The 24,819-nt window shown below is 38.2% G+C and overlaps 1 protein-coding gene across 1 annotated transcript in view; it reads left to right on the top strand.

Annotated features, from left to right (window-relative positions):
• calcrla (calcitonin receptor-like a) overlaps positions 1–19,464 on the top strand; it is an 84,750-nt gene extending 65,286 nt beyond the window's left edge. Inside the window, exons 10-13 of the mRNA XM_057851918.1 lie at positions 2,603–2,669; positions 6,628–6,846; positions 7,326–7,367; positions 11,365–19,464. Coding sequence (XP_057707901.1) covers positions 2,603–2,669; positions 6,628–6,846; positions 7,326–7,367; positions 11,365–11,586 — 550 coding nt within the window. The 3' untranslated portion in view covers positions 11,587–19,464. The remainder of the gene's footprint in view (positions 1–2,602; positions 2,670–6,627; positions 6,847–7,325; positions 7,368–11,364) is intronic.
• The last annotated feature ends 5,355 nt before the right edge of the window (positions 19,465–24,819 follow it).

Genomic DNA, 24,819 nt, shown 5'->3' on the forward strand with positions numbered 1-24,819 from the left:
GTAAGGGTTTTGCTAACATACAGTGCTTTGCAAAAGTATTCGGCTCCCTTGAACCTTGCAACCTTTCGCCACATTTCAGGCTTCAAACATAAAGATATAAAATTTTAATTTTTTGTCAAGAATCAACAACAAGTGGGACACAATCGTGAAGTGGAACAAAATTTATTGGATAATTTAAACTTTTTTAACAAATAAAAAACTGAAAAGTGGGGCGTGCAATATTATTCGGCCCCCTTGCGTTAATACTTTGTAGCGCCACCTTTTGCTCCAATTACAGCTGCAAGTCGCTTGGGGTATGTTTCTATCAGTTTTGCACATCGACAGACTGACATTCTTGCCCATTCTTCCTTGCAAAACAGCTCGAGCTCAGTGAGGTTGGATCAGTGACGCCAAACATATCGTTTTGCATTGTGGCCAAAAAGTTCAATTTTGGTTTCATCTGACCAGAGCACCTTCTTCCACATGTTTGGTGTGTCTCCCAGGTGGCTTGTGGCAAACTTTAAACGAGACTTTTTATGGATATCTTTGAGAAATGGCTTTCTTCTTGCCACTCTTCCATAAAGGCCAGATTTGTGCAGTGTACGACTGATTGTTGTCCTATGGACAGACTCTCCCACCTCAGCTGTAGATCTCTGCAGTTCATCCAGAGTGATCATGGGCCTCTTGGCTGCATCTCTGATCAGTTGTCTCCTTGTTTGAAAAGAAAGTTTGGAAGGACGGCCGGGTCTTGGTAGATTTGCAGTGGTCTGATGCTCCTTCCATTTCAATATGATGGCTTGCACAGTGCTCCTTGAGATGTTTAAAGCTTGGGAAATCTTTTTGTATCCAAATCCGGCTTTAAACTTCTCCACAACAGTATCTCGGACCTGCCTGGTGTGTTCCTTGGTTTTCATAATGCTCTCTGCACTTTAAACAGAACCCTGAGACTATCACAGAGCAGGTGCATTTATACGGAGACTTGATTACACACAGGTGGATTCTATTTATCATCATCGGTCATTTAGCACAACATTGGATCATTCAGAGATCCTCACTGAACTTCTGGAGTGAGTTTGCTGCACTGAAAGTAAAGGGGCCGAATAATATTGCATGCCCCACTTTTCAGTTTTTTATTTGTTAAAAAAGTTTGAATTATCCAATAAATGTTGTTCCACTTCACGATTGTGTCCCACTTGTTGTTGATTCTTGACAAAAAAATTAAATTTCATATCTTTATGTTTGAAGCCTGAAATGTGGCGAAAGGTTGCAAGATTCAAGGGGGCCCAATACTTTTGCAAGGCACTGTACTGTATATCTTAATGCTGTTACGATTCAGCTTTTGAAGTACAGTGATCCCTGGCTACGTCACGCTTCAAACTTTGCGCCCTCACTCCATTGCAGATTTTTTTTTTCAATTAAAAAAATTAATTAATTAATTAATTAATAGATGAGCTGTCCGGATCCGATCACGTAGTCTCACTCTTCCTCTCTCTCCTTTTCTTGGTCAGACAGTGCACTGAAGTTGCTTATTAAAGTTACCGATGATTGACAGACGTTAGGGTTTGATCTCGCCCGAGATGCCTGGAAGCCAGAACGCCGCATGCGTCAATCATCGTTTAACTTGTTAAACACTTGCTGTGGCAACTCATTGTGCGTAAGTGAGCAGCTTGAGCTGATTTGAGTGGACTTACTCAATGAAACATTTAATAAAGACGAGCATTTTTCTACTTTATTCTGGTTTAAAATTAATTCCATTGGACAGTAACACGTTTAAAACTCATCATAATTATTACATTTGAACTGCTTAAAAACATTAACATATATTTTGTATATTTTGATTTTTTTTTTAATTAAAAATGTCTTTTATGTATCTCTTTCCAATGCTAAATCTGAGTAAATACATTGAACACACACACACAAACATTTCACTTTGCTGTTATCGTGGTGGGTTCTGATCCCCATTAACCACGAAAAACGATCAATGTATGTGAGAATCCTTTAAAATGTTAGTTGTTTAATGTGTTTAGTCTTAATATTTGCAGCATTTGTGCAGTTTCCCAACTGTTATTTGACCAAGGAGAATACTATTTAGTTTCATTGCAATTTATTTGCAAATTTAACTGTTTCATTGAACACAAACTTCTATTTTATGAAGGGCTTCTGCCTGCCACAATGTGTTACCAACATGCTGTAGATACAACAAAGCAAGACAGTTTTTAGTCAATAACTTTAGGAACGTTCGAATGTATTTGGATGATTTCTATTGAAAAACTGATATTTTGCTGTATGTACATTGGATGAAAAACATTTTAAATACAAAACAGTTGAATCACTTGCAAGGTAATAACGTTAATGTTTTCAGACCATTTTGAGTCTACAACCAATGTAGCCTCAGGGCCCCAGTCGACATTAATTTGGCTCTGTTGAATTTGGCTCTGACCGATAACTGAAAAATCTAATTTAAAAATGCTCTTTCTTGTTTGCTTTCATTTCTGTCAGTTTACAGGTATTCAATTTAGCTCCGCTCTGATTTGAATCCTGATGACGTACTTACTGGTTCACCTTCCATATGTCACGTTAATCCTGAATTATATTTTGTTGTTTTCTTCTTTATTCCCTTTAGCTGTTGGATCAGCTCCAAAACGTCACTGCTATATATAATCCACGGTCCGATCTGTGCCGCTTTACTGGTAAGAATCCCTCCCGGGCCCACGATGCATTGTATAAATTCACCTGATCTAATCTGCAAAGTAATACCCCACAACATAGAGCGACAACTATACCTTCAGCTTCATTTACAAAGCTGTTTACATTGTAATCCTTAAAGTTTGGCAGCACTAATATCTACGGTATGTATACATTTGTTTTTTTGGGGGGAAAATGCATTTTCAGTTGTCATCATTATTTGTACAGTGGTACCTCTACTTACGAACGTCTCTACATAAGAATTTTCAAGTTAAAACTTGCCTCAACGAGAAAATATCACCTGTTGTTACAAAATACATTTCAGGATACTAAAGGCAAAAATACAGTATGCTACTCGCAGCTCCCAGACTTTACCGAACGTAACATACTTATAGCTGCTCTGCCATTGGCTATTGCCTTGCATCTTCCTTCCTGGCATCCAATTGGCTAAGAGGGATCGCTACTGTATATGTATGTGCAGTGTTGTCACAGATTACTTGAAAAAGTAATTTAATTATTGATTACGCCTCAAAAAAAGCAATCTAGTCACTTTACTGATTACTTAGTAACTAAGTTACTTTATAAGTAATTTGTTAGTTACTTTTTACCAATTTTTCTCTATTTGCCGCCTCAACATAAGAATGACAACAGAAAAATGTTATCGCATGTAAGTGACTTTCCGATAATTGAATTTAAAGGGGAAAATCAGAATTTATCACATAAAGCTTAACTCATTAACTCCCAGCCATTTTCACCGGAGCAAGGCCCTTCGCTCCCGACCGTGTTACGGGATTTTGACTGATTTTGCAAGGCCCACAGAAAATTCTGTTCTAGTGCTATATAAATATGGAACCCACCAAAAGAAAGATTAGACTCTCTTCTTTCAGCAGAAAAAAAAGTTAGTTCATATCTTTTTCCATTCTTTAGAGATCAGCATTAGAAAATAGCTTAGTTTGAGCAATTTTCCAATTTCTGATGAAAAAACAGAGAAATTGAGCTTTTTGTGAAAGCATACATTTCAAACATAACTTTGACGTTAACACAGCTATTTTTCGCTTATGTGACATCCCAAACATCTGAATAATGTTTTCGTTCTACAAAATAACAAACAACAAGACAAACAGAGCCTTTGATCGTAAAGTAACAATTTATTTACACATAACTAAACTATTGAACTGTTGAACTATTTGCGCACATAACAACGGGGAAGGCGCTCGGCTGCTCCCATGGCTAATCTGATGAGTCCGGATCAAGATCGGTTTCACTTTTTTCATCATCTTCATCGTTGCTTTCAACCTCGGGCTCAGGAGTAACGCAACGTGAGCTCAGCAGAACGTGTGTGGAACCTGACGCTGTTGTGGATGTCAGCGTCTGTCCCATCAAGATAGACTTTTTTGAATCCTTCTTTGACGATGGTTTTGTTTTCTTTTCAAAACACTCCTCCAGTGTTGTTTGCCTTTTTTCCCCCCGATCGTTCTCCACATTTTCTCAAATTCTCACACGTCTTCAGATCAGAAGATCCCTCCAACTTCCATTTCCTGACTATTTTTCTTCACTTCTTTTCTTGGCCCGAGATGAGTTCTTACCAAATGCGCTACTGACCTCCAGTGGCCAGTTTCATTGCTTTAAAATGGGTTTTGAGCTTTGTGCATTGTATCTTAGATACATAGGAACCTATAGATGCTTCTTGTCAAGAAAAATGCAAAAGACGTATAAATACGTTTTTGGGACACTGGAGCAATTAAAAATAGAACATATTTTTACGTTTTTGGGAGCAAATGAGTTAATCTTCGAGTTAGCGGAGGTTTAATTAGACGATGGAGTTGATTTCAACCACCATTGACTTGCGCTAGCTTAGTCACTCCGGAGCCCTGAAACTAACAAATAACTGACAAACTGCTTGGAATTTGTTGAAATCAACTCCATCGACTAATTAAACCCCTGCTAACTCAAAAATTAAGCCTAGTGTCAAGAATCCTGAACTTCGGGTTAGGATTACAGCATGTCAGCGTCAATGTAAAACAAAGCAAATTGACTGCACAATAATCAACAACACACAAATAAATTGCACAGTGCAATAAACACAAAGGTCGTGGCGGGCGCAGAAGTGCACGCACAACTCGGAAGTACGCCGTACACGCATGCGATCAATTTGGCTACAAAACGTGGCGGCAACTAAGCACTTTACACTCAATCGGACTCAACACGAATATGATGTAAACAATGCTCGCTGATGACTACCTGGCGTTGCAATGGCAAAGCTACGAAACGGCAGCGCATATAGGGGGTCCAACTTATCGCTGGAACCCTCCAGAATGAAGGGAAAATACTCACGTTCATTCATGGACGTACACATATCAACATTCCCTCGCACATCTAAATAGGTGGCTGCACTTGGCTTGAATGTGCACCCGCGTTGGCATACGCCTTTCTCAGTCCCAAAACACTTAGCGCGTATGACTCGAGACCTGGAAGTAACTGTGAGCGGTTACCATGGAAACGAACGCGTAGTGGGAACCTTTTTAACATTTTCTATTCGAAATGGTCTTCGTACATGACTACAATATTCTTCATTCTACATACATTATGAGGCAACAACAAAATAGTAATGCACAGACACTAAGGAAACCAACTTTAATCAGATTACTTGGTTGGAAAATGTTACTGAAAGAAAGTAATCAGATTACTATGAGGTGTTACGGAGTAACGCATTATTATACTCTAATAGTGACAACACTAGTTTTAACTTTTATTCTTTTTACATTATGCACAACTCTCATTTTATTGTTATTGTGCAATAATCTAATAGTAACATGCAGGGCTGTCAATAGACTTGAAGGGGCATGGGGACAAGAGACCATTATAGGACCCCCCCACCCCACCCCTGCCACTGGCTTGTCACGACAACATACACAGTACTTTAACGCTTTGCAAGCAATGACAGTGTAAATTTTCAAATTATTTAATTTGAGATGGACAGTTAAATTTAGCAGTCTGTAATGTGAAGTGACACAATATAAACAATTTCCATTTATTGTCCCATGTAGGCTACAATACAACACAACTGAGAGTGCTATGTCTGCCTGCTAAGCAACAAAACAGTACAACTAAACATCCTGTGCCTGCCTCCTCCACATTATCAAGCCCTCAAACAGTGATGCGCCTAGATTTTTAGACCCGCACAAACTGACGACAAACGTGACGTCCACCCATCCACTCCACACTACGGTGTGGAGTTGAAAGCACCGCAACTTACCATATAGTGCAGTTTGGTAACAATGGGGGGGTTGTGCAAAAAAAAAAAAGGAAAAAAACATATATTTGAAATATTTAATATGTTAAAGTTTTTAAGTATATATCGAGTAGAACCTAATATTTAATCAGACAATGATTTATATAAAAAAGAAATATGTGAATGTAAAGTAAAATAAATTAAGGGTCATTCCGGGACCCTATGGTCCTGAGGCCCCGGACAAAATAACCAGTTGCCCCCCCTGTCGACGGGCTTGGTAACATGTATTTTTACGTGTTTTGATGCATTTTTATGATTTATAAAAGATTTAAGTCTGGATTTTGGGGGGCTTGGAATCGACTTGGGCATTGACATGGAAAATGTGACTTTAATTATGGAGTTTGTTTACGAAATTACTTCCAGAACCAATTAATTCCGTAAGTAGATGTACCACTGTAGTTTTTCACAGTCCAACACGGTCCCTAACCCTATTTGTGGCTCCTGTAGGCAGATGTTCCGAATATCTTAAATGTAGACTAAATACCAAATCAGATGTCAGTTAACAATACAACTCATTCATTTTCCAAGCAGCTTATCCTCACGGGGGTGCTGGAGCCTATCCCAACTTACCATAGGCAGTAGGCGGGATACACCTTGAATCGGTTGCCAGCCAATCGCAGGGCACTTAAACTCATTATGCGTGTTTTTTTTGTTGTTGTTGCTTCCTACAGGTCAATCTGTTCTTTCTGCTAAACATCGTAAGAGTTCTCATCACCAAGCTCAAGGTGACACATCAAGCCGAGTCGAGCCTCTACATGAAAGCTGTGAGAGCGACCCTCATCTTGGTGCCGCTTCTGGGCATCCAATACGTCCTGCTTCCGTACAAGCCCGAAGGACGTGTTTCCTCAGAAATATACGACTACATCATGCACATACTAATGCACTACCAGGTAAGAGCTTTAAGTAGCGTGTGTAAGATAAACTTTCTTGTACCTTCTAGACATGTTTTGACCCAGTGATGCACTGCTGCAAATTAAAACACAATAGCACAAAATATGAATATATAGGTAGACACAAACTGGTGGCAACTCATCGCACTCTTTTTGATATTTATTTGCCTTCCGCCATAAGTCAAGCATGTCCTTTGTTTATCTAGTGGGCAGCAGGAAGGAAGGTACAAGTTATGGGAGCTGAGAAGTTTCGAAGTCGCTCGGCTCTCGGCCAAGTTGTTATCTGATCATGTCGAGTGTTTCCAGGATGGGCAGTGTTGTCCAGGAAGTGGCTCTTATGCAAGATGCCTAATCACCTAAACAAACTTGCAAAAAAGAGACCATCCACAGTTTGTGGTCAACTTCGACAGGATATTGATTGTTATCGCATTTGACTGCATATTTATCAGTCCTTCACTCGGTTTTTGCTTGAATTTCAGGGCCTCCTGGTAGCCACCATCTTCTGCTTTTTCAACGGAGAAGTAAGACAATGCTCATTCTTTTTTATATCAAACCGAAATTATTCGTTTGTTAATACCTGGCAACATATGTATTCTGTATTATTGTCTAATCAGGCCTTTACTCGGAGACTAGATTTGTGTTTGCTTATAACCGACAAATTCTCTTTGGCTATGATTATATGGACAAAATTTCCTTAAACCGATGAATTTTCGTATTAAAATAACGATCAGAATAACTGTTTTCGAGGACACTAAAAATATTGATCCAATTAGGATTTACGTGTTCATGCATCACACCTTCGGTCAAAACAAAATTTTTTGACATGAACAGATTGACCAAAAATAACGAAAATACCGTAATTTCCCGAATTTAACGCGCACTTTTTTTTCCCAAAATCAACTTGTAAAATCATGGGCGCGCATTATACCCGGATACAGGGATGGGGACAGATATAAAGACAGATTTTTTTTTTTTTTACTGACACGGCCATGTTGTGTTGAAGAAAACGTATGCCGCGATCCGTTGCCGACCGTTACGGTACATGACGTCATCATTTTGTTTCGGTAATACTTCACTCTGATTGGTCGAATGATTTCGTCTATGTTAAATTCTGCTTTTTTCACTCTTCATAAAGCACAGAATTTAGTTTCTTGAACTCATTTGAGTCAACATTTATTGCAACTTGGCAACTCGGACCATAACAAACGTGACACAACACAGACTTCCTGTGTCCGTCAACTATATCTGCCCCTCGGGAAACTCAAACGCAAATAACAATAGTTCCTATTTTCATGGTCTACTACAGTGATGCGCTCTTTCCGATTTCCGACTTCAGTCCTCACTTTTATTTTACCGTATCAATCCATGGAAGAAACATTTATTCATCATGATGAAACGAGCAAGTTATACAGCAGCCTTTAAAAGAAAAGTCATATCTGTTTTGTTTTCTCTTGGATTCTGTTAAGTTGGAGAAGTTGTCAAATCATGCTATTACCATACATATTGTCAGTTTACGGTAATTTTTTTTTGAGGCGTGCAAAATTTCCGATTCTTAGATTATTAGCGTTTTGGCCGTGGAAGATTCGAGAACGATTCACAAACATCCAAATTCCGATTATTGAATTATACCAGGTAAAGCGGAAATAAAACACAGTCAGCGCGGTCTTCGGGACGCAATGAGAAACGAGAGTAAATATCATGTATGTATATATGTATATATATATATATATATATATATATATATATATATATATATATATATATATATATATATATTAGGGCTGTAAAATTATCGCGTTAACGGGCGGTTATTGATTTTTTAAAATAATCACGTTAAAATATTTGACGCAATAATGCACATGCCCCGCTCAAACAGATTAAAATGACAGCACAGTGTAATGTCCACTTGTTACTTGTGTTTTTTGGTTTTTTGTTGCCCTCTGCTGGCGCTTGTGTGCGACTAATTTTATGGGTTTCAGCACCCATGAGCATTGTGTAATTATTGACATCAGCAATGGCGAGCTACTAGTTTATTTTTTGATTGAAATTTTTACAAATTTTATTAGAAAGAAAACATTGGTAAATGGTGTTACACTTATATAGCTCTTTTCCAACTTTCAAGGCGCTCAAAGCGCTTTACACTATCTCACCATCCACCTACTGGTGACGCAGCACCAGGAGCAACGTGGGGTTCAGTATCTTACTCAAGGACACTTAGGCGTGTTCATCAGGGCGGAGAATTGTACCCACAACCTCTGGGTTTGGGGGACAACTACTCTACCACTACGCCACCCCGACATTAAGAGGGGTTTTAATATAAAATATGAATAACTTGTACTAACATTTATCTTTTAAGAACTACAAGTCTTTCTATCCATGGATAGCTTTAACAGAATGTTAATAATGTTAATGCCATCTTGTTGATTTATTGTTATAATAAACAAATACAGTACTTATGTACCGTATGTTGAATGTATATATCCGTCTTGTGTCTTATCTTTCCATTCCAACAATAATTTACAGAAAAATATGGCATATTTTATAGATGGTTTGAATTGCGATTAATTATGATTAATTAATTTTTAAGCTGTAATTAACTTTAGCACCCGCGTAACTTTTAGCTATAGCTTTTAATCAAAATATAAATGTCCATGTAAACGTAGCCAGTGAAAAGTGCTGCAATCTTTCATACAGTGCCTTGCAAAAGTATTCGGCCCCGTTGAATCTTGCAACCTTTCGCCACATTTTAGGCTTCAAACATAAAGATATGAAATTTAATTTTTTTGTCAAGAATCAACAACAAGTGGGACACAATCGTGAAGTGGAACAACATTTATTGGATAATTTAAACTTTTTTAACAAATAAAAGACTGAAAAGTGGGGCGTGCAATATTATTCGGCCCCTTTACTTTCAGTGCAGCAAACTCACTCCAGAAGTTCAGTGAGGATCTCTGAATGATCCAATGTTGTCCTAAATGACCGATGATGATAAAAAGAATCACCTTGTGTGTAATCAAGTCTCCGTATAAATGCACCTGCTCTGTGATAGTCTCAGGGTTCTGTTTAAAGTGCAGAGAGCATTATGAAAACCAAGGAACACACCAGGGAGGTCCGAGATACTGTGGAGAAGTTTAAAGCCGGATTTGGATACAAAAAGATTTCCCAAGCTTTAAACATCTCAAGGAGCACTGTGCAAGCCATCATATTGAAATGGAAGGAGCATCAAACCACTGCAAATCTACCAAGACCCGGCCGTCCTTCCAAACTTTCTTCTCAAACAAGGAGAAAACTGATCAGAGATGCAGCCAAGAGGCCCATGATCACTCTGGATGAACTGCAGAGATCTACAGCTGAGGTGGGAGAGTCTGTCCATAGGACAACAATCAGTCGTACACTGCACAAATCTGGCCTTTACGGAAGAGTGGCAAGAAGAAAGCCATTTCTCAAAGATATCCATAAAAAGTCTCGTTTAAAGTTTGCCACAAGCCACCTCGGAGACACACCAAACATGTGGAAGAAGGTGCTCTGGTCAGATGAAACCAAAATTGAACTTTTTGGCCACAATGCAAAACGATATGTTTGGCGTAAAAGCAACACAGCTCATCACCCTGAACACACCATCCCCACTGTCAAACATGGTGGTGGCAGCATCATGGTTTGGGCCTGCTTTTCTTCAGCAGGGACAGGGAAGATGGTTAAAATTGACGGGAAGATGGATGCAGCCAAATACAGGAACATTCTGGAAGAAAACCTGTTGGTATCTGCACAAGACCTGAGACTGGGACGGAGATTTATCTTCCAACAGGACAATGATCCAAAACATAAAGCCAAATCTACAATGGAATGGTTCAAAAATAAACGTATCCAGGTTTTAGAATGGCCAAGTCAAAGTCCAGACCTGAATCCAATCGAGAATCTGTGGAAAGAGCTGAAGACTGCTGTTCACAAACACTCTCCATCCAACCTCACTGAGCTCGAGCTGTTTTGCAAGGAAGATTGGGCAAGAATGTCAGTCTCTCGATGTGCAAAACTGATAGAAACATACCCCAAGCGACTTGCAGCTGTAATTGGAGCAAAAGGTGGCGCTACAAAGTATTAACGCAAGGGGGCCGAATAATATTGCACGCCCCACTTTTCAGTTTTTTATTTGTTAAAAAAGTTTAAATTATCCAATAAATGTTGTTCAGCTTCACGATTGTGTCCCACTTGTTGTTGATTCTTGACAAAAAATTAAAATTTTAGATCTTTATGTTTGAAGCCTGAAATGTGGCGAAAGGTTGCAAGGTTCAAGGGGGCTGAATACTTTTGCAAGGCACTGTATATGATCCATGCTTACAGTAAATTGACCCGTACTTAAAACTAAAAAGCAGTGTTTATTCCATATGAGATTGATTCTTATTTGCTTAAATTCAAGCTCAATGGGTCATTTGCCTTGTATAACCTAAACACATTAATGGTGTGTTAAAATCTGTACTGGCTACAACGAACAACAAACCTTTCCGTTATGTCTCCGGCCAGGTCCAAGCGGTTTTACGCCGGCACTGGAACCAGTACAACCTCCAGTTTGGCAGCAGTGTTGGAAACCATTCGGACGCCCTGCGCTCAGCTTCCTACACGGCTTCCTCCATCACTGAGGTGCAAGGCTGCTACAGCATCGACAGCCACTCAGAACACATGAACGGCAAAGGATGCCACGACACGGAAGCGTCCATCCTGAGGTCGGAGAACCCCTTCGCCTGACCACAACGTCACCTCCAACTCAACCCTCAGCCGTCCCTAGCGCCGACTCACTGAGACTTGACTGTTTGAGGCTGAAGGAAAAAGACAACATATTAATCACCACCATCACGTTGACAAAAGCCCATTAAATACCATGGTAAATATAATTTACAGAAGGCCTTGGCTTACAATGCATTACAGTGAATGCTTTGGAACTGATTAGTGCCAAACTGACAAATCTCTACCTGCCTCGTTTGTAATGGCGAAGACCCTCGAGTAATCGCTTTTGTTTCTTCTTCAGACAAAAAAATCACCTTAAAGTGTTTTAGGGGTCCACTGGAAGATCAGAATGACATTTTCCTGGATCAACACAAACTTGGGAGGACACGTCTTTCACAACAGGACACATGAAAAAGTGTCAATAACCCATGACTGAGCGAATTTGAAAAGGAAGTTGGTTGTTCGGGTGTGTGTGAATCAGCCATTTTGGATTCGTTTCTTGACTTGCATTTTTAGGATTTCCTAAAAAGGATTCTCTAACAAATGATCCTAAAGTATCCTACAGAGACAAGTGTACAACTACAACATTAGTAATCATCAATATATCATATCCTTTGGCTATTTCTGTTCAATAGTCTAGCCAGCAGCACTTCAATGAGTGTAAAATGTATTCGATACAGAGCATATAGTCAATGGGGTGAGCTCTTTTTGAGATTCTGCCTTTACAAGTTGAACATATTTTGCCCAAAACTTAAAGAAATCATCCCCCTGATAAGAGTTGGAATTGAAAAGGAAGTCTACATTTTGGCCTGCATAAGACTTTTGGATTAAAGTTCAATCTAGGGCTGCAACTAATTATTATTTTTATAATTGATTAGTCGGAAAATTAATTAATCGCATAAATGTCACTTTTTTTCAATTACCTTTGCAATTTAACTTGAAGTTGTTTTAGGCATGTTGTAAGTAACAAGACGAAATGGATGACTATTTCCTTAAAAAATAATATCTTATTACAGCTTCATGACTTAACTGTAGTCTGCAACTGTACTGTTTTAAGTACATAAAACATGTTAAATTTTTTTTTTTTTTTTTTTTTTTGTATAAAACATAAAATTAAATTCTCTGTACACAAATAAGACAAAAGTCCTGTTCATTCAACTAAAAAACAGTGGTGTTTATCTAGTGGGCATAGCGCTGATATAAATTTTGTCGATTATTTTACAATCCAGATCCAATTTTAAAGCACACTCTCTTGTATGACAATTTACAGTTTGAGTTTGACTATTTACAGTTTGAGTTTGTGTTGAAAGGAGACTCTAAGCTGTTATATGAATTGTTTTTTGTGTGTGGTTTCTTTACTTTATAAACATACCGTATTGGCCCGAATATAAGACGACCCTGATTATAAGACGACCCCCTCTTTTTTAAGACTCAAGTTTGAAAAAAGACTTTTTGAACACCAAATTAATTTTTATACAGAAAATAATTACAGTACATCTGAAACAAATGATTATAACAATATATTTGAGAGAAAAAGCATGTTATTTTGCCTCATTCAAATCTTTAGTTTTCATATTTAAATGTTCAGATCTTAAGTGCAATCACATTCGTAAATGAATGGCTTCTGGTTTGTGAAATGTAAATAGACCAATCTATTGTGATAAAACAACAAAATTGCAATAACTGCATTAACCATCAAAGTGAAGTCTAACTGTAACTGTAGTCTTGAAACAAATCTGAATAAGGAAAAACATTGCAATAAAATAATGAAAACTTGTTAAACTTGAGAGTAGCTGAGATCTGTCATGACAGAACATCGCTTCAATGATATCGGGCGCCATCTAGCGTCGCGAATGGGTATTACGTCTAGACCGCAAATATCAGAAGACCCCCACTTTTTCAGTCTTATTTCAATGCAAAAAACACCGTCTTATACTCGGGCAATACGGTAATTCAAGTGCTAATTGCTTCACAATACAAACAGACATTTGAGACAATAACTAGCATAATCGCAAACTAGCTTCGCACTCCGTGCTAAGTAGTAACGTCTCATCAACAAAGAATACAAACAATACAATTGGCTTCATTAACTCACCTCTAACGGAAGCATACTGTATCTAACAACACAAAAGGCAATCTAACTCTCGACACTTCGTAATATTGATTCAGCAACCCAACCTAAGTGTAGCTGTGAACTTTCTCTCTCTCTTCCTCTTAACACTGGCGTGTGCACAGCCTCACGTTACACACAAACAAGGACCCAAACGGGACTGCTAATAGCTGCCAGCAAAAATCGAATTAAAGCAACACTTTGTAACTATTCAGTTTGGCCGATTTTAGTGACGCTGGTGGACAAAAGCGGGAATGTTATGCCTTAAGGAAGACTGCATTTCCCAGGCTACCCCCCCATCCCACCCGAACTCATCAGAACTGACGAGTTCGGTTGAGGGGGAGTTGGGTGGTGGATGTCACGCCAGCGAGTGAAAGTTAGGCCAAATCTTATTCTGTATATCCTCTCTTTTTTTCCCTTTCTCAAACAATACTTTTTGTCTCTTGTTGCTCTCTATCTTTGCAGCATTCACGCAAAAGCGCTGGCATCAACTTCCATCTGTATAATGAATTGGGAAAGAGGGAAGTGACGTATGCTTTAAAGCAGTCAGCACATTTGTAGTTTTTTTGTGTGGCAGGGTTCCTGCCACCCTCCTGAAAGTTAATTAGTGCTGATGAAGGTGATATAGACCCCCTCAAAATATAAAAGAGGTGTCATTCAACTAGTTATCAGTAGACATCTTATCACAAATGTTATGAAAATATTTTATAAAGGTTGAAAAGTTACCTAGTGTTGCTTTAATTGACACCTAATTTATTAATCGTTTAGTTGTTGCAGCCTTAGTTCAATCATTTCAACGATTTGTTATGAAAGAGGGGTTTACCTTTATTTTTGTTTTTCCCCATACATAACATGGAAACAATGTTTCATTTATTGTAAATTTTATTACATTCATATTTCATAGCACAGTAATTTATCCATTGTTTTTGTGATAAAACTCATTACTGTATTTATTCATGCTGTTGATAAGCTTACTTTTTTAGTTACAGTAATACAGTCTGCTGTATTAGTTTAACTAAAAAACCAACAAATATTTTAAAAATTTGTCTCATCTTTGTTAAGAGCTCGGAAGCAGAGGTTTTTTATACTAATCAAGCAATCAGTGCAATGACGGGATTTTTGGAGGTAGACTGGGGGCAGATCATAAAATGTCACGTGAATATGCTTTGGTAGCATTCACATTTGAGAACCGCAGCTTCAAACACTGGAAAGAGCGGGGAGGGGTTATGTGCAGAAGATTTTACTGTTCAACACTACAATAGTGCCATGTATAAAATGACGCAGTGTTGATATGATCTTGTCTTTTTCTCCCCAAACATTGTTTTCTTGAAGGGAAAAACAACACCTATTTTAAATGGCCTTCATGTGAAAGCCGGTTGCATAAAATATTTAAGCATACTGCTTCGACCTCTGATAATGATGAAAATAATTTTAAAACATAAAAAAATGACAGCGCTAACTAGCGCAGCCATTTTGGGAGATCCGTTATACCCATGCACATACGCATTGATAGACTCGAGCACAGGTGCACGTGATAACGTGTATAAATTATGGCGATACGGAATACAGTAATTTTCAGACTATATGGCGCACCTGACTATAAGCCGCCACCCACCAAATTTGACACGAAAACGGCATTTGTTCATAGATAAGCCGCACTGGACTACAAGCCGCAGCTGTTCTCACCGTATTATGGGATGTTTACACCAAAAGATATTAACTGGTAACACTGTATTTTTCAGCGGCATTATAAGATGTCATAAGACCAAACGAACCACCATGAAGCTTCGAACCAATTGGCTGCAAAGCTTCATTGCTTCAAGAAGCTTCATTTGGCCATCAATGCTCCATTGGAGGAGTCAATCATCTTCTGCTGCCACCTGCTGTAAACACTGTTGTCGTCCAACATGCTTCCTAGCATGCATTGGAGCGCCACAGATGAAAAATAACAATCAAAAATTCATGTTCTCTGCTAATTATTTCTTCAGTTACTTTTCCAATTGTTTCATTAATTGCTAGCTAGGGTATTTAGTAACACTTTATTTGACAGTGGCACCATAAGACTGTCATGAGACCATCTTAATTATGACATAACACGGCCATTAGCGTTAATGAATGCTTATGACAGATGTCATTTTGTGTCATCTGGCAAATTATCTCACTTTTGAATGAATGTAAAAGTTCCGAGATGGACAAAAATGAAGTTAGTGACATACCGTATTGGCCCGAATATAAGACGGCCCTGATTATAAGACGACCCTCTCTTTTTCAAGACTCAAGTTTGAAAAAAGACTTTATGAACACCAAATTATTTTTTTACAGAAAATAATTACAGCACATCTGAAACAAATGATTAAGAGAAAAAGCATGTTATTTTGCCTCTTTCAAATCTTAATATCTGAACATTTAAATATCTAAACTAAAGTGCAATCAAATTCGTAAATGAATGGCTTCTGGTTTTTGACATGTAAATAAACCAATCTATTGTGATAAAACAACAACATTGCAATAACTGCATTAATACTAGAACTACCAAGTGTGGATCAGTTGATACAAATCACATTTGTAACCAGAGAAGAATCATCTGACCATAATCAGCATATCTTTTGTGAGCACTATGGTCTTCATTAGTCATTCCCATTCACACTTGCAAAACCACAGGGTTGTATTACTCCAATTAGCATCTTGAGTGTTTGCGGGGCAGGGGTGCCTTGGCTAATGGTGGAAGGGTAAACTGGTGTTATTCTAGCTGAACTGTTGTCACTTTCAAGCCCAGAAGACAGGTTGTGCTGAAAAAAAAAAAACACCATAAAATTGACCAAACTACTGACAGAATGTGACTTTTCTTTTTAGGTGTTTACTTGTCCCTTCAACTCTTCCAGTTTTATCCTCTGTGTAAACCAAACATACTAGTCAGGTTTTCTTTTCTTTTCTTTTTTTTTTTTTTTTGCAACTTCATGCATGGAACCATACTGTGGTCAGAATTACAGTATGTCTCACTTATACTGTATGTGTGTATAAACTGTATGGAGACAGAAAGGTGTCAATGAATGGTTGTCTGAGACAATGAACACCTTTAGAGGTCATTTTCTCTCCCTCTTCTGAATAGGCTTGTCCAGTTGGATAGAACAGTTGTTGCTTGTCGGACAGTGGACCGCTCAGGCAGTCAATTGGGTGGACAACCTTTTTACATCTTCCAAAAGCTGCAGGACGGTGTAATAAAAACCAAAACATTTTTATGTGGTGACATACCACACTTCGCCCTTTTCCCAGGGCTAGGTGTTGGAGGTTGTTGCCGAAGCAATTTTTCCTTCTGCGCCTTCTTTGCGCCCAAATGAGAGTGAGCCAATTCCTTTGCAAGACCCACCAAGAAGTGCACCTGTCTATCTCATATTCAAGATGCTAATTGCAGCTTTTCAGAGTGAACCCCCCCACCCCTCCACACCTAGGCAGTGACTCAACGGGTGTGTGTAGTGGGGTGTCCTGCTTGAATGCTTTCTGAGTGGCCTATTGTTTGACAAAGCCCAGTAGTCAATTTGGTATGGGGGTCATTTGACGCCTTTCTGGTATTTCTTTATAGCCAAAAAAAAAGAAAAAAAAAAAAAAAAAAAGAAACCCCGGGAGTTCCGGTGTTAACCATAACGCGTCGCTTTGGCCTGGGGAGTCAAGTTCAGCATTCGCTTCAATGATATCTGGCGCCATCTGGCGTCGTGAATGGGTATAATGTCTAAACCCCGAATATAAGCGACCCCCACTTTTTCAGTCTTATTTCAATGCAAAAAACACCGTCTTATATTCGGGCCAATACGGTAATTATTTAACATCTGTCATAAGCATTCATTAATGACCATGACAATGTCATGTCATTATTATGATGGTCTTATGGCAGTCTAATGACGCCGCTGTCAAATAAAGTGTTACATATTGACCCAAATGAATCAACAAATAAGGCGCACTAAGATGCATGATTCAAAATGAGGGGAAAATGTAGCTGCTTATAGTCCAAAAATTATGATACTTACATTTGATTGGCTAAAATAGTACAGGTATTGATAAAATGTCTGCTCCCATATCGGGTGTCCACTTCCTGGAAATTGTCTCTTTTAAATAAGTTTTTCCTCCTCTATTAGACATCAGAAAAATGAAATTCTGCATTTAAAAAAAAAATTGAAACAGGATTATTTCCACTGGGATTCACGTAATAAAGGTGTTGTATTTCCCTTAAATAATTCTAACTGGAGATTTTTGTTTTACATGATGTACGGCATTCTGACTAAACTTGGCCCTGGCAATGAAATACAAGTAAACAAGACTGATATGAAAAAACACACACATGGGTTTTCCAGTTAACATACAAAACTAAACTATCAATCATGTTGCGAGATGAGTCCAAAAAAAAGCAGGTGTAAATACGTTCTGTGGTGAAAATGAGTGAGCAGCGTGTATGTGTGTGCACATGGTTTATATTTACAGTATTTACGAGTGCAATATATTCCGAAGCCTTCAAGCGTGGAGCATTATTTGACAGTCTGTGTGACATTAGTAGAGCAGAACAAAAAAGAAGTGTTAGACAAGGGTATCCACTGCATTATTTACTGTCATGTTTGGTAAGGTTCTCACGTCTTTTCCTATTGAATGTCAGGAACCTCTGTGGGCCGCCATATTATCACTTGACATGCTATAATTTTATTGTGTAAATATTTTTTTTAAGCCTCCCACTGTGAAAATGGAACCCAAACAATCATGTGGTCAGATCTAAACCCACTTGAGCATGCTAAATGCAGTAATGATATTTGCCTGCTATAACTGTCAATGGCAGTGAATGAGTTAAAGTGGTTAATTAAAAATGCTGTCACTGTCCAAATACAGCAGCACTATTTTTATATGATCAACTCTGCCACCCGGAGGAAAACTATTTCAAGAATGTTATGTTTCCAATGACAAAGGACGCTTGGAATTTACCCAGTTGTGACGGATCATAATGGTTTCATTTAGTTAAAATATCACGACCATGGTGACTCCATTGTGTATTTTATGTACAGTTTAACTTTTGATGATGCTACAAGGAGGTTGTGAAGTCCCAGTGACCCTTGTGGTATCACGGTGTAATGTAGTAAGACAAAAGCATTTGTCTATGTTTATACTGTACTGTATTCTACTTTGGTAGTCTTAAGTGACACCGCTCTGCTGTTTGAATGTAACTGTTGGCAAATTTTGTGATGTGAAAAAAATTATATTTACATACAATGTCTATTTTTATTACTCTTCCACTGAACAATTTCGCTATAGTCTATGTATCTTCGTAAGAGAACAGTATAGCACAGCACCTGTTTGTTTGTTGTGTATAGCAAACTTTAGGATGTTTAGTTTCTTTAGTTCATTGTGAAGGAATATAACTCACCAACACTTTCTTACACTGACCTAATAAAAGGTAATTACAATATTTACTGTTGCCATGATTGTTGTAAGTCTACACTGTGTGCTAAATTCCTAACAATGATGACTAATTACAACCCTAACAATTCTCGCTTTTATTGATTGTTTGAGGATGGAATAATTGCCCCCAAGAGTTTGAAGGATGCTCTTTAGGGTTTAGATCAGGGGATGATGGTTCTTCTCTTGATACTCACAGTGTAACAATTAAAGTTTTAATAGTTTAGAACCCTTAGAGACGCGTGTCTTATTAAGTGTTATATAGGGTCACTAAACGTCCTCTATTGCACGGATATGACCACTTTTTACAACCTGTCCAGGGCGTCCGGTACGGTTTTATAAATTCATGAAAATGTCCCGTTTTTTGACTGACGATTTGCACAGAATACTATGCTACTGTGATGCCTGTGACGTGTTCCCAAAGAGCCTGCCCAGTTGTTAAGACTTGTGTTCAATATATGTATGGTGGAAAACACTCAGGTGACTTGAAGTTCCGCTCTGAGACCCCCAATTTAGCCAACTTTCAGAATTGTCCGATATGCACGTGTGATACATCACTGGGAAGCTTAAAATCTCAATTTTCTGGAGGAAGAAATTTTTTAACAAGAGGGCATTTAAAAAAAAAAGTTTTTTAAACAGCAAAACCCCATCTGGAGGTGAGAGCACGTGAGAGCAGAGTTACAGACGCCATGACTTTAACAAGATATTATATTATGGTGTACTTACCTTGTTTCGATCCAAAAACTCCATGTAGCATGTATCACTGAGTGTCAAGACACAGCTGTGAATGGTCACAGACAGAGGCGTAGCAAGGGTCCCCGGGAGGCCCCAGGCAACAAGCAGCATGGGGCCCTTCGAGCGTGTGCAAGTAAGGGGACAGTTGGACTTCGAGCAATAGAAGAAAGAGTAGCAACACAAAAATACCACCATCGGATGCGGAGGTATATACCTTTGTGTGAAATCAGTAGTCAGATTGGCCCTACGACCCACCAAATTCAAATTATTCCGTAAAAACCACTGATTGGTGGACTACAGACCGAAATGAGTATTACATTTGCTAATAAAATTGTTTAGGATTATTTTAGATGCATATATGTTACATTTTTCTTATAGAGTATTCGACGAGGAATACGATAGACCCATTAATAGACTTTTTGGGAAAAATCACCATTTCTTTAAGTAGTCACATGAGTAATGAGCTGGCCTGTGAAAAGTGACGTACAACAACTCGGCAAGGATTTACCAGAGAGTACTTGGTGTGTCACTCTTCAAACAATCATGTGGTATTAATAGCTGATTGGACTTTCTTAAACATGTATAATTTACGTGATAAGGGTAGTGCTGGTTAGGGTCGATAACAGAACCATTAGATAATATGCCAAATGATTCCATGGTATTGAAACACTCCCTACACTTGTCTCTGCTACAGTGCAGTAAAACTGCGTGTGCTAAATCTGTTGGGCCTCTGGGGGCCCCTACTGGCTGGGGGCCCTAGGCAATTACCTGGTTTGTCTAGTGGGTTGCGACCCCTCTGGTCACAGACAGATTTTTGGGGGATTTTATGGGTCAAACATGGTAATATAACAGGGATCGCGATGCAGAAATCGCAGACATCGAAGAGTAGTCGAGATTTTCTTTTTCATATATTTACGTTTTTAAATGTTTTTTTTCCAATTTTTCTTTGTTTGGATCGATTATTTATTATCTAACATATCGGAAAAAATGTGACAGAAACAAAAAAAATACAATTAAGCGATAGTTATGAGGTAAATATCCGTGACTTTTTCAAAGACACCATTTTTTCCATTGTGACATAATTTATTTAAAAGTTTAAAATACGCGAGTGAATAATTTTTTTAAGTCGTTTTTTTTTTTTTTTTTAAACGAAATATGAGACATCAATTAATGATTCTAAGCTAAAAATGACAGACATTTTGAATAATAAACACAAAAGCGGTTGCGCGACGTCTGTAAACGGGGGTTTTCAGGGTAAATGGGCAATTTAAAAATACTTTGGTGGCTCAATGCGCCATGAATCTGCTATGGCAGCATATAGACATACTGTTCTATCAAACACAACAGTTGTTTTGGCTTAAAATACAGCAGTTTCTATTGAAGAGGATTGCAAGAGCAGAAACTGCTTTTTCTTGTCTGTGTATGTACGGTACCTAAAAGTGTAATTAAGTCAATACTTTTTTTATTGTACTTTGGATGCAAATTTGCGCATGCGTGCGCATTAAAGACTGGCTTTATCATGGTGTCAACTGTAAATTCTCATTCACAAACCAACCTTCATGAGTCATGACGCCAGGACCTCACAGGCTATCGGTATGTACACTTGCTAAACTTAGCTTTCGGCAATTGTTTTTTTTTTTCTTTGGAAACCTGGAATTGTTGACTTCAGTCAGAGCTTTGTATTGGTGTGATCCCGTTTGGTGTCGGATCGTTGCGCTGCCGATGATTGTAAACTTTTATAGCAATGTTCGATTTTTGCCTCGGCTACCGGTGCTAGCAGTCAGTGAGATGACCCACGCTAGCCTTTATGGGATGTGTAGTTTTGAACTGCTACGTTTGAAAATATGCTGGTTGAATTGTTTGTCAGTTCATTTTGGTTATTGATTTTGTGCAATCTAGAACATTAATTGAGAATAATAACTGAGTGGGAATAACAATTTGTCAACGGCAATTGTAGTGATAGTCTTGAGGCTATGGTTTCCTTTACATTATTTCACTGGAAAGAGAAATGAGCTTTTATTTAAAGCTGGATTTTCTACAGAAGAGGTAGTATATAGAACATTCGTTCAAATTATTTATTTGTACAGTAAGAATCGAAAAGACAATTATTTAGTTCAACGATTTAAGGATTCGCCAATACAGAAGAGGCTTTTTTTTGTTCACTATTTAATTCCAGGTTTTTTTTGGGGGGGGGGGTTGTGTTGTTATTTAACGAATAGCAAAGCCTCTTAGGTAACCTCTGCGAATTTGAATTTGTGTCTTTGGTTATATAGCTTTTTTTTTTTTTTTTATATATAAATAAAAATTAGTTTTTTCTATCCAGACAGAGAGGGCGCACTTTAAATATTAAAATGATAAGGCATCTTTTAGTGAACTTCAAGTAAAATTTAAGTATCTCGAGGCCGGGCCAAGTGTCCTCTTTTTTGGAAATTAAACTATGGTAACCCTCGTGTTCTATTCTGTAAATATTTGACTACCATCTCTATCCCTAATTATTTTTAAAATTTTTTTCTTTAAGAGTTGTCCGATAATGATTATTTAACAGATAAGTGATATCCCGATATTGTCCACCTCCCAAAGTTCGATACCGATATCAAACCGATACCAATACATGCAGTCATAAACTTAACATATTAAATCTGACAACTTCAAGGTTTTCCAAATAAAGCTTCTGTGAAAAAAAAGAACATTTCAACTTAAAGTTCCTATATTGCACCACTGTACGTTTTTTTTTTTTTTTTTAATCAAAATAGGTTTTCTGGATCAAGTGCAATTGCAAAGTTCCAATAAGGCACTTATTCTGTCGTCAATATCTGTATGGGTACACAAATCGACAGATAGCGAAAAAATCAGGCTCTAAAGACAAGTCAGACGCTGGAGTAAAGTTCAATTGGCTTAACTGTGGTCATCTTTCTCTTGACAAGAGCACTGACACTTTTTTGCAAACCTGAAAAACAGAACATTGTGTTAATAATATGAAAAATGTCACAAAATAAAGCAACACATACACAATGTGTCAATTTGAATAGCAACTGAGAGTACAGCTTGCAAGCAATTAAACGTAACCACAAAAAAAAAAAAAAAATTGACAAATGCAAAAAAAAAAAAAAAAAAAAAACTAAATATACACATCTTCAGTATGCTACACAACGCTCACGAATACAAAACAGGAAAGAAATAAATTTCACAAACAACGTGAAGAGATGGCAAGAACTGCTATGGTACACTGGCTGCAGATGTTAGCTTGTCCATTTAGCTTTCTCTATTTGCAATAAGCTTGCATCGACATATAATTGCGTCAGCAGAAAATGCTGGAACTTATCAAAACCAGTTACATTTAAGCGCCAGCAGGGGGTGACAAAACACCAGAAACACAGGTAGGCAACAAGTGGAAATGACAGCACTGCCATGTACATAATGGCCCAAAACCGATGTCACAATCATCCGATATAATTTGAAAATGCTTTTATCGGCCGATATCATCGGCTACCTGATAATATCAGACAACTCAATTTTTTTTAAGTGCCAATGACAGCAAAAAGCATGTTCATTTCATATTTCACGCTGTATTTTATGCTCCTGAATGAAATGGATAGCTCTGATGTGTTTGGAAGCGATCGATTTATTTATACAATTTTCAGAATCCCGCGCAATGAAAATGAGTGACTTACTAGATTGAGGAAGAATGCAAATGTGACGTCAGCCGGGTAACCATCTCACAATACAGCCATTAATATATACAGTGTATCACAAAAGTGAGTACACCCCTCACATTTCTGCAGATATTTAAGTATATCTTTTCATGGGACAACACTGACAAAATGACACCTTGACAGAATGAAAAGTAGTCCGTGTGCAGCTTATATCATAGTTAATTTAATTAATAAATTTATAAAGAGTTAATTTATTTTCCCCTCAAAATAACTAAAAAAAAAAGCCATTAATATCTAAACCCCTGGCAGCAAAAGTGAGTACACCCCTTACAAACTACATCACTAAATGTCCAAATTGAGTACTGCTTGTCATTTTCCCTCCAAAATGGCATGTGACTCATTAGTGTTACTAGGTCCAGGTGTGCATAGGGAGCAGGTGTGTTCAAATTTGTAGTGCAGCTCTCACACTCTCTCATACTGATCACTGAAAGTTCCAACATGGCACCACATGCCAAGAACTCTCTGAGGATCTTAAAAGACGTATTGTTGCGCTACATGAAGATGGCCAAGGCTACAAGAAGATTGGCAACACCCTGAAACTGAGCTGCAGCACAGTGGCTTGGGGTCTTGCAGCCACGTGCTCCTCCGACGTCGGCCGGTTTGTCCGGCCGTCATTCTCCAGCTGCGTCCCCAGCAACGAGCACTCCTGCCGGGCCTGCAGCAGGGGAACGACAAGCCAAAACTTGCTCGGTGGGTGCTGTCCGATCGGTGAAGGCTGTCACCCTCGCCGCCGTGTGTGACATGAGTCGGGGTAGTTTTGTTCATTTTTCATTATCGAAAGGCGAGAAAAAGACTTGGAAAAGCCACTCAGTTTACCATTTATTTAGAAATTGGAGAAAATACTTAGGATAAAAAGAATAACCTGTAAAAATATTGGAGAAGATAGACTGAAACAATAATGACATTTTGCTGCTCTCTGTCACATTTTCCTCGTTCTGAATCTTCCCCCTCAATGGGCTGAATTCTAAATCAGCTGAAATCGTTACCCTGCCGACGTCATCATCCAGCCAGGGACGCGAGATTAAATTATATTTCTCGTCATCTGTGCTTTGCCAAATTGTTGTATATAGTCGAATCGTCTCAAAATATGATTTTAATTCACATAATAATGCTATATAAGATGTTTTTATGCTGTCACAGGCACTTTAAAGTTACAGTTGTGGTCAAAAGTTTACATACACTTGTGAAGAACATAATGTCATGGCTCTCTTGAGTTTCCAGTTATTTCTACAACTCTGATTTTTCTCCGATAGAGTGATTGAA

Source organism: Corythoichthys intestinalis, chromosome 12, assembly GCF_030265065.1.
Source record: "Corythoichthys intestinalis isolate RoL2023-P3 chromosome 12, ASM3026506v1, whole genome shotgun sequence".
In the NCBI taxonomy this organism is placed as follows: domain Eukaryota; kingdom Metazoa; phylum Chordata; class Actinopteri; order Syngnathiformes; family Syngnathidae; genus Corythoichthys; species Corythoichthys intestinalis.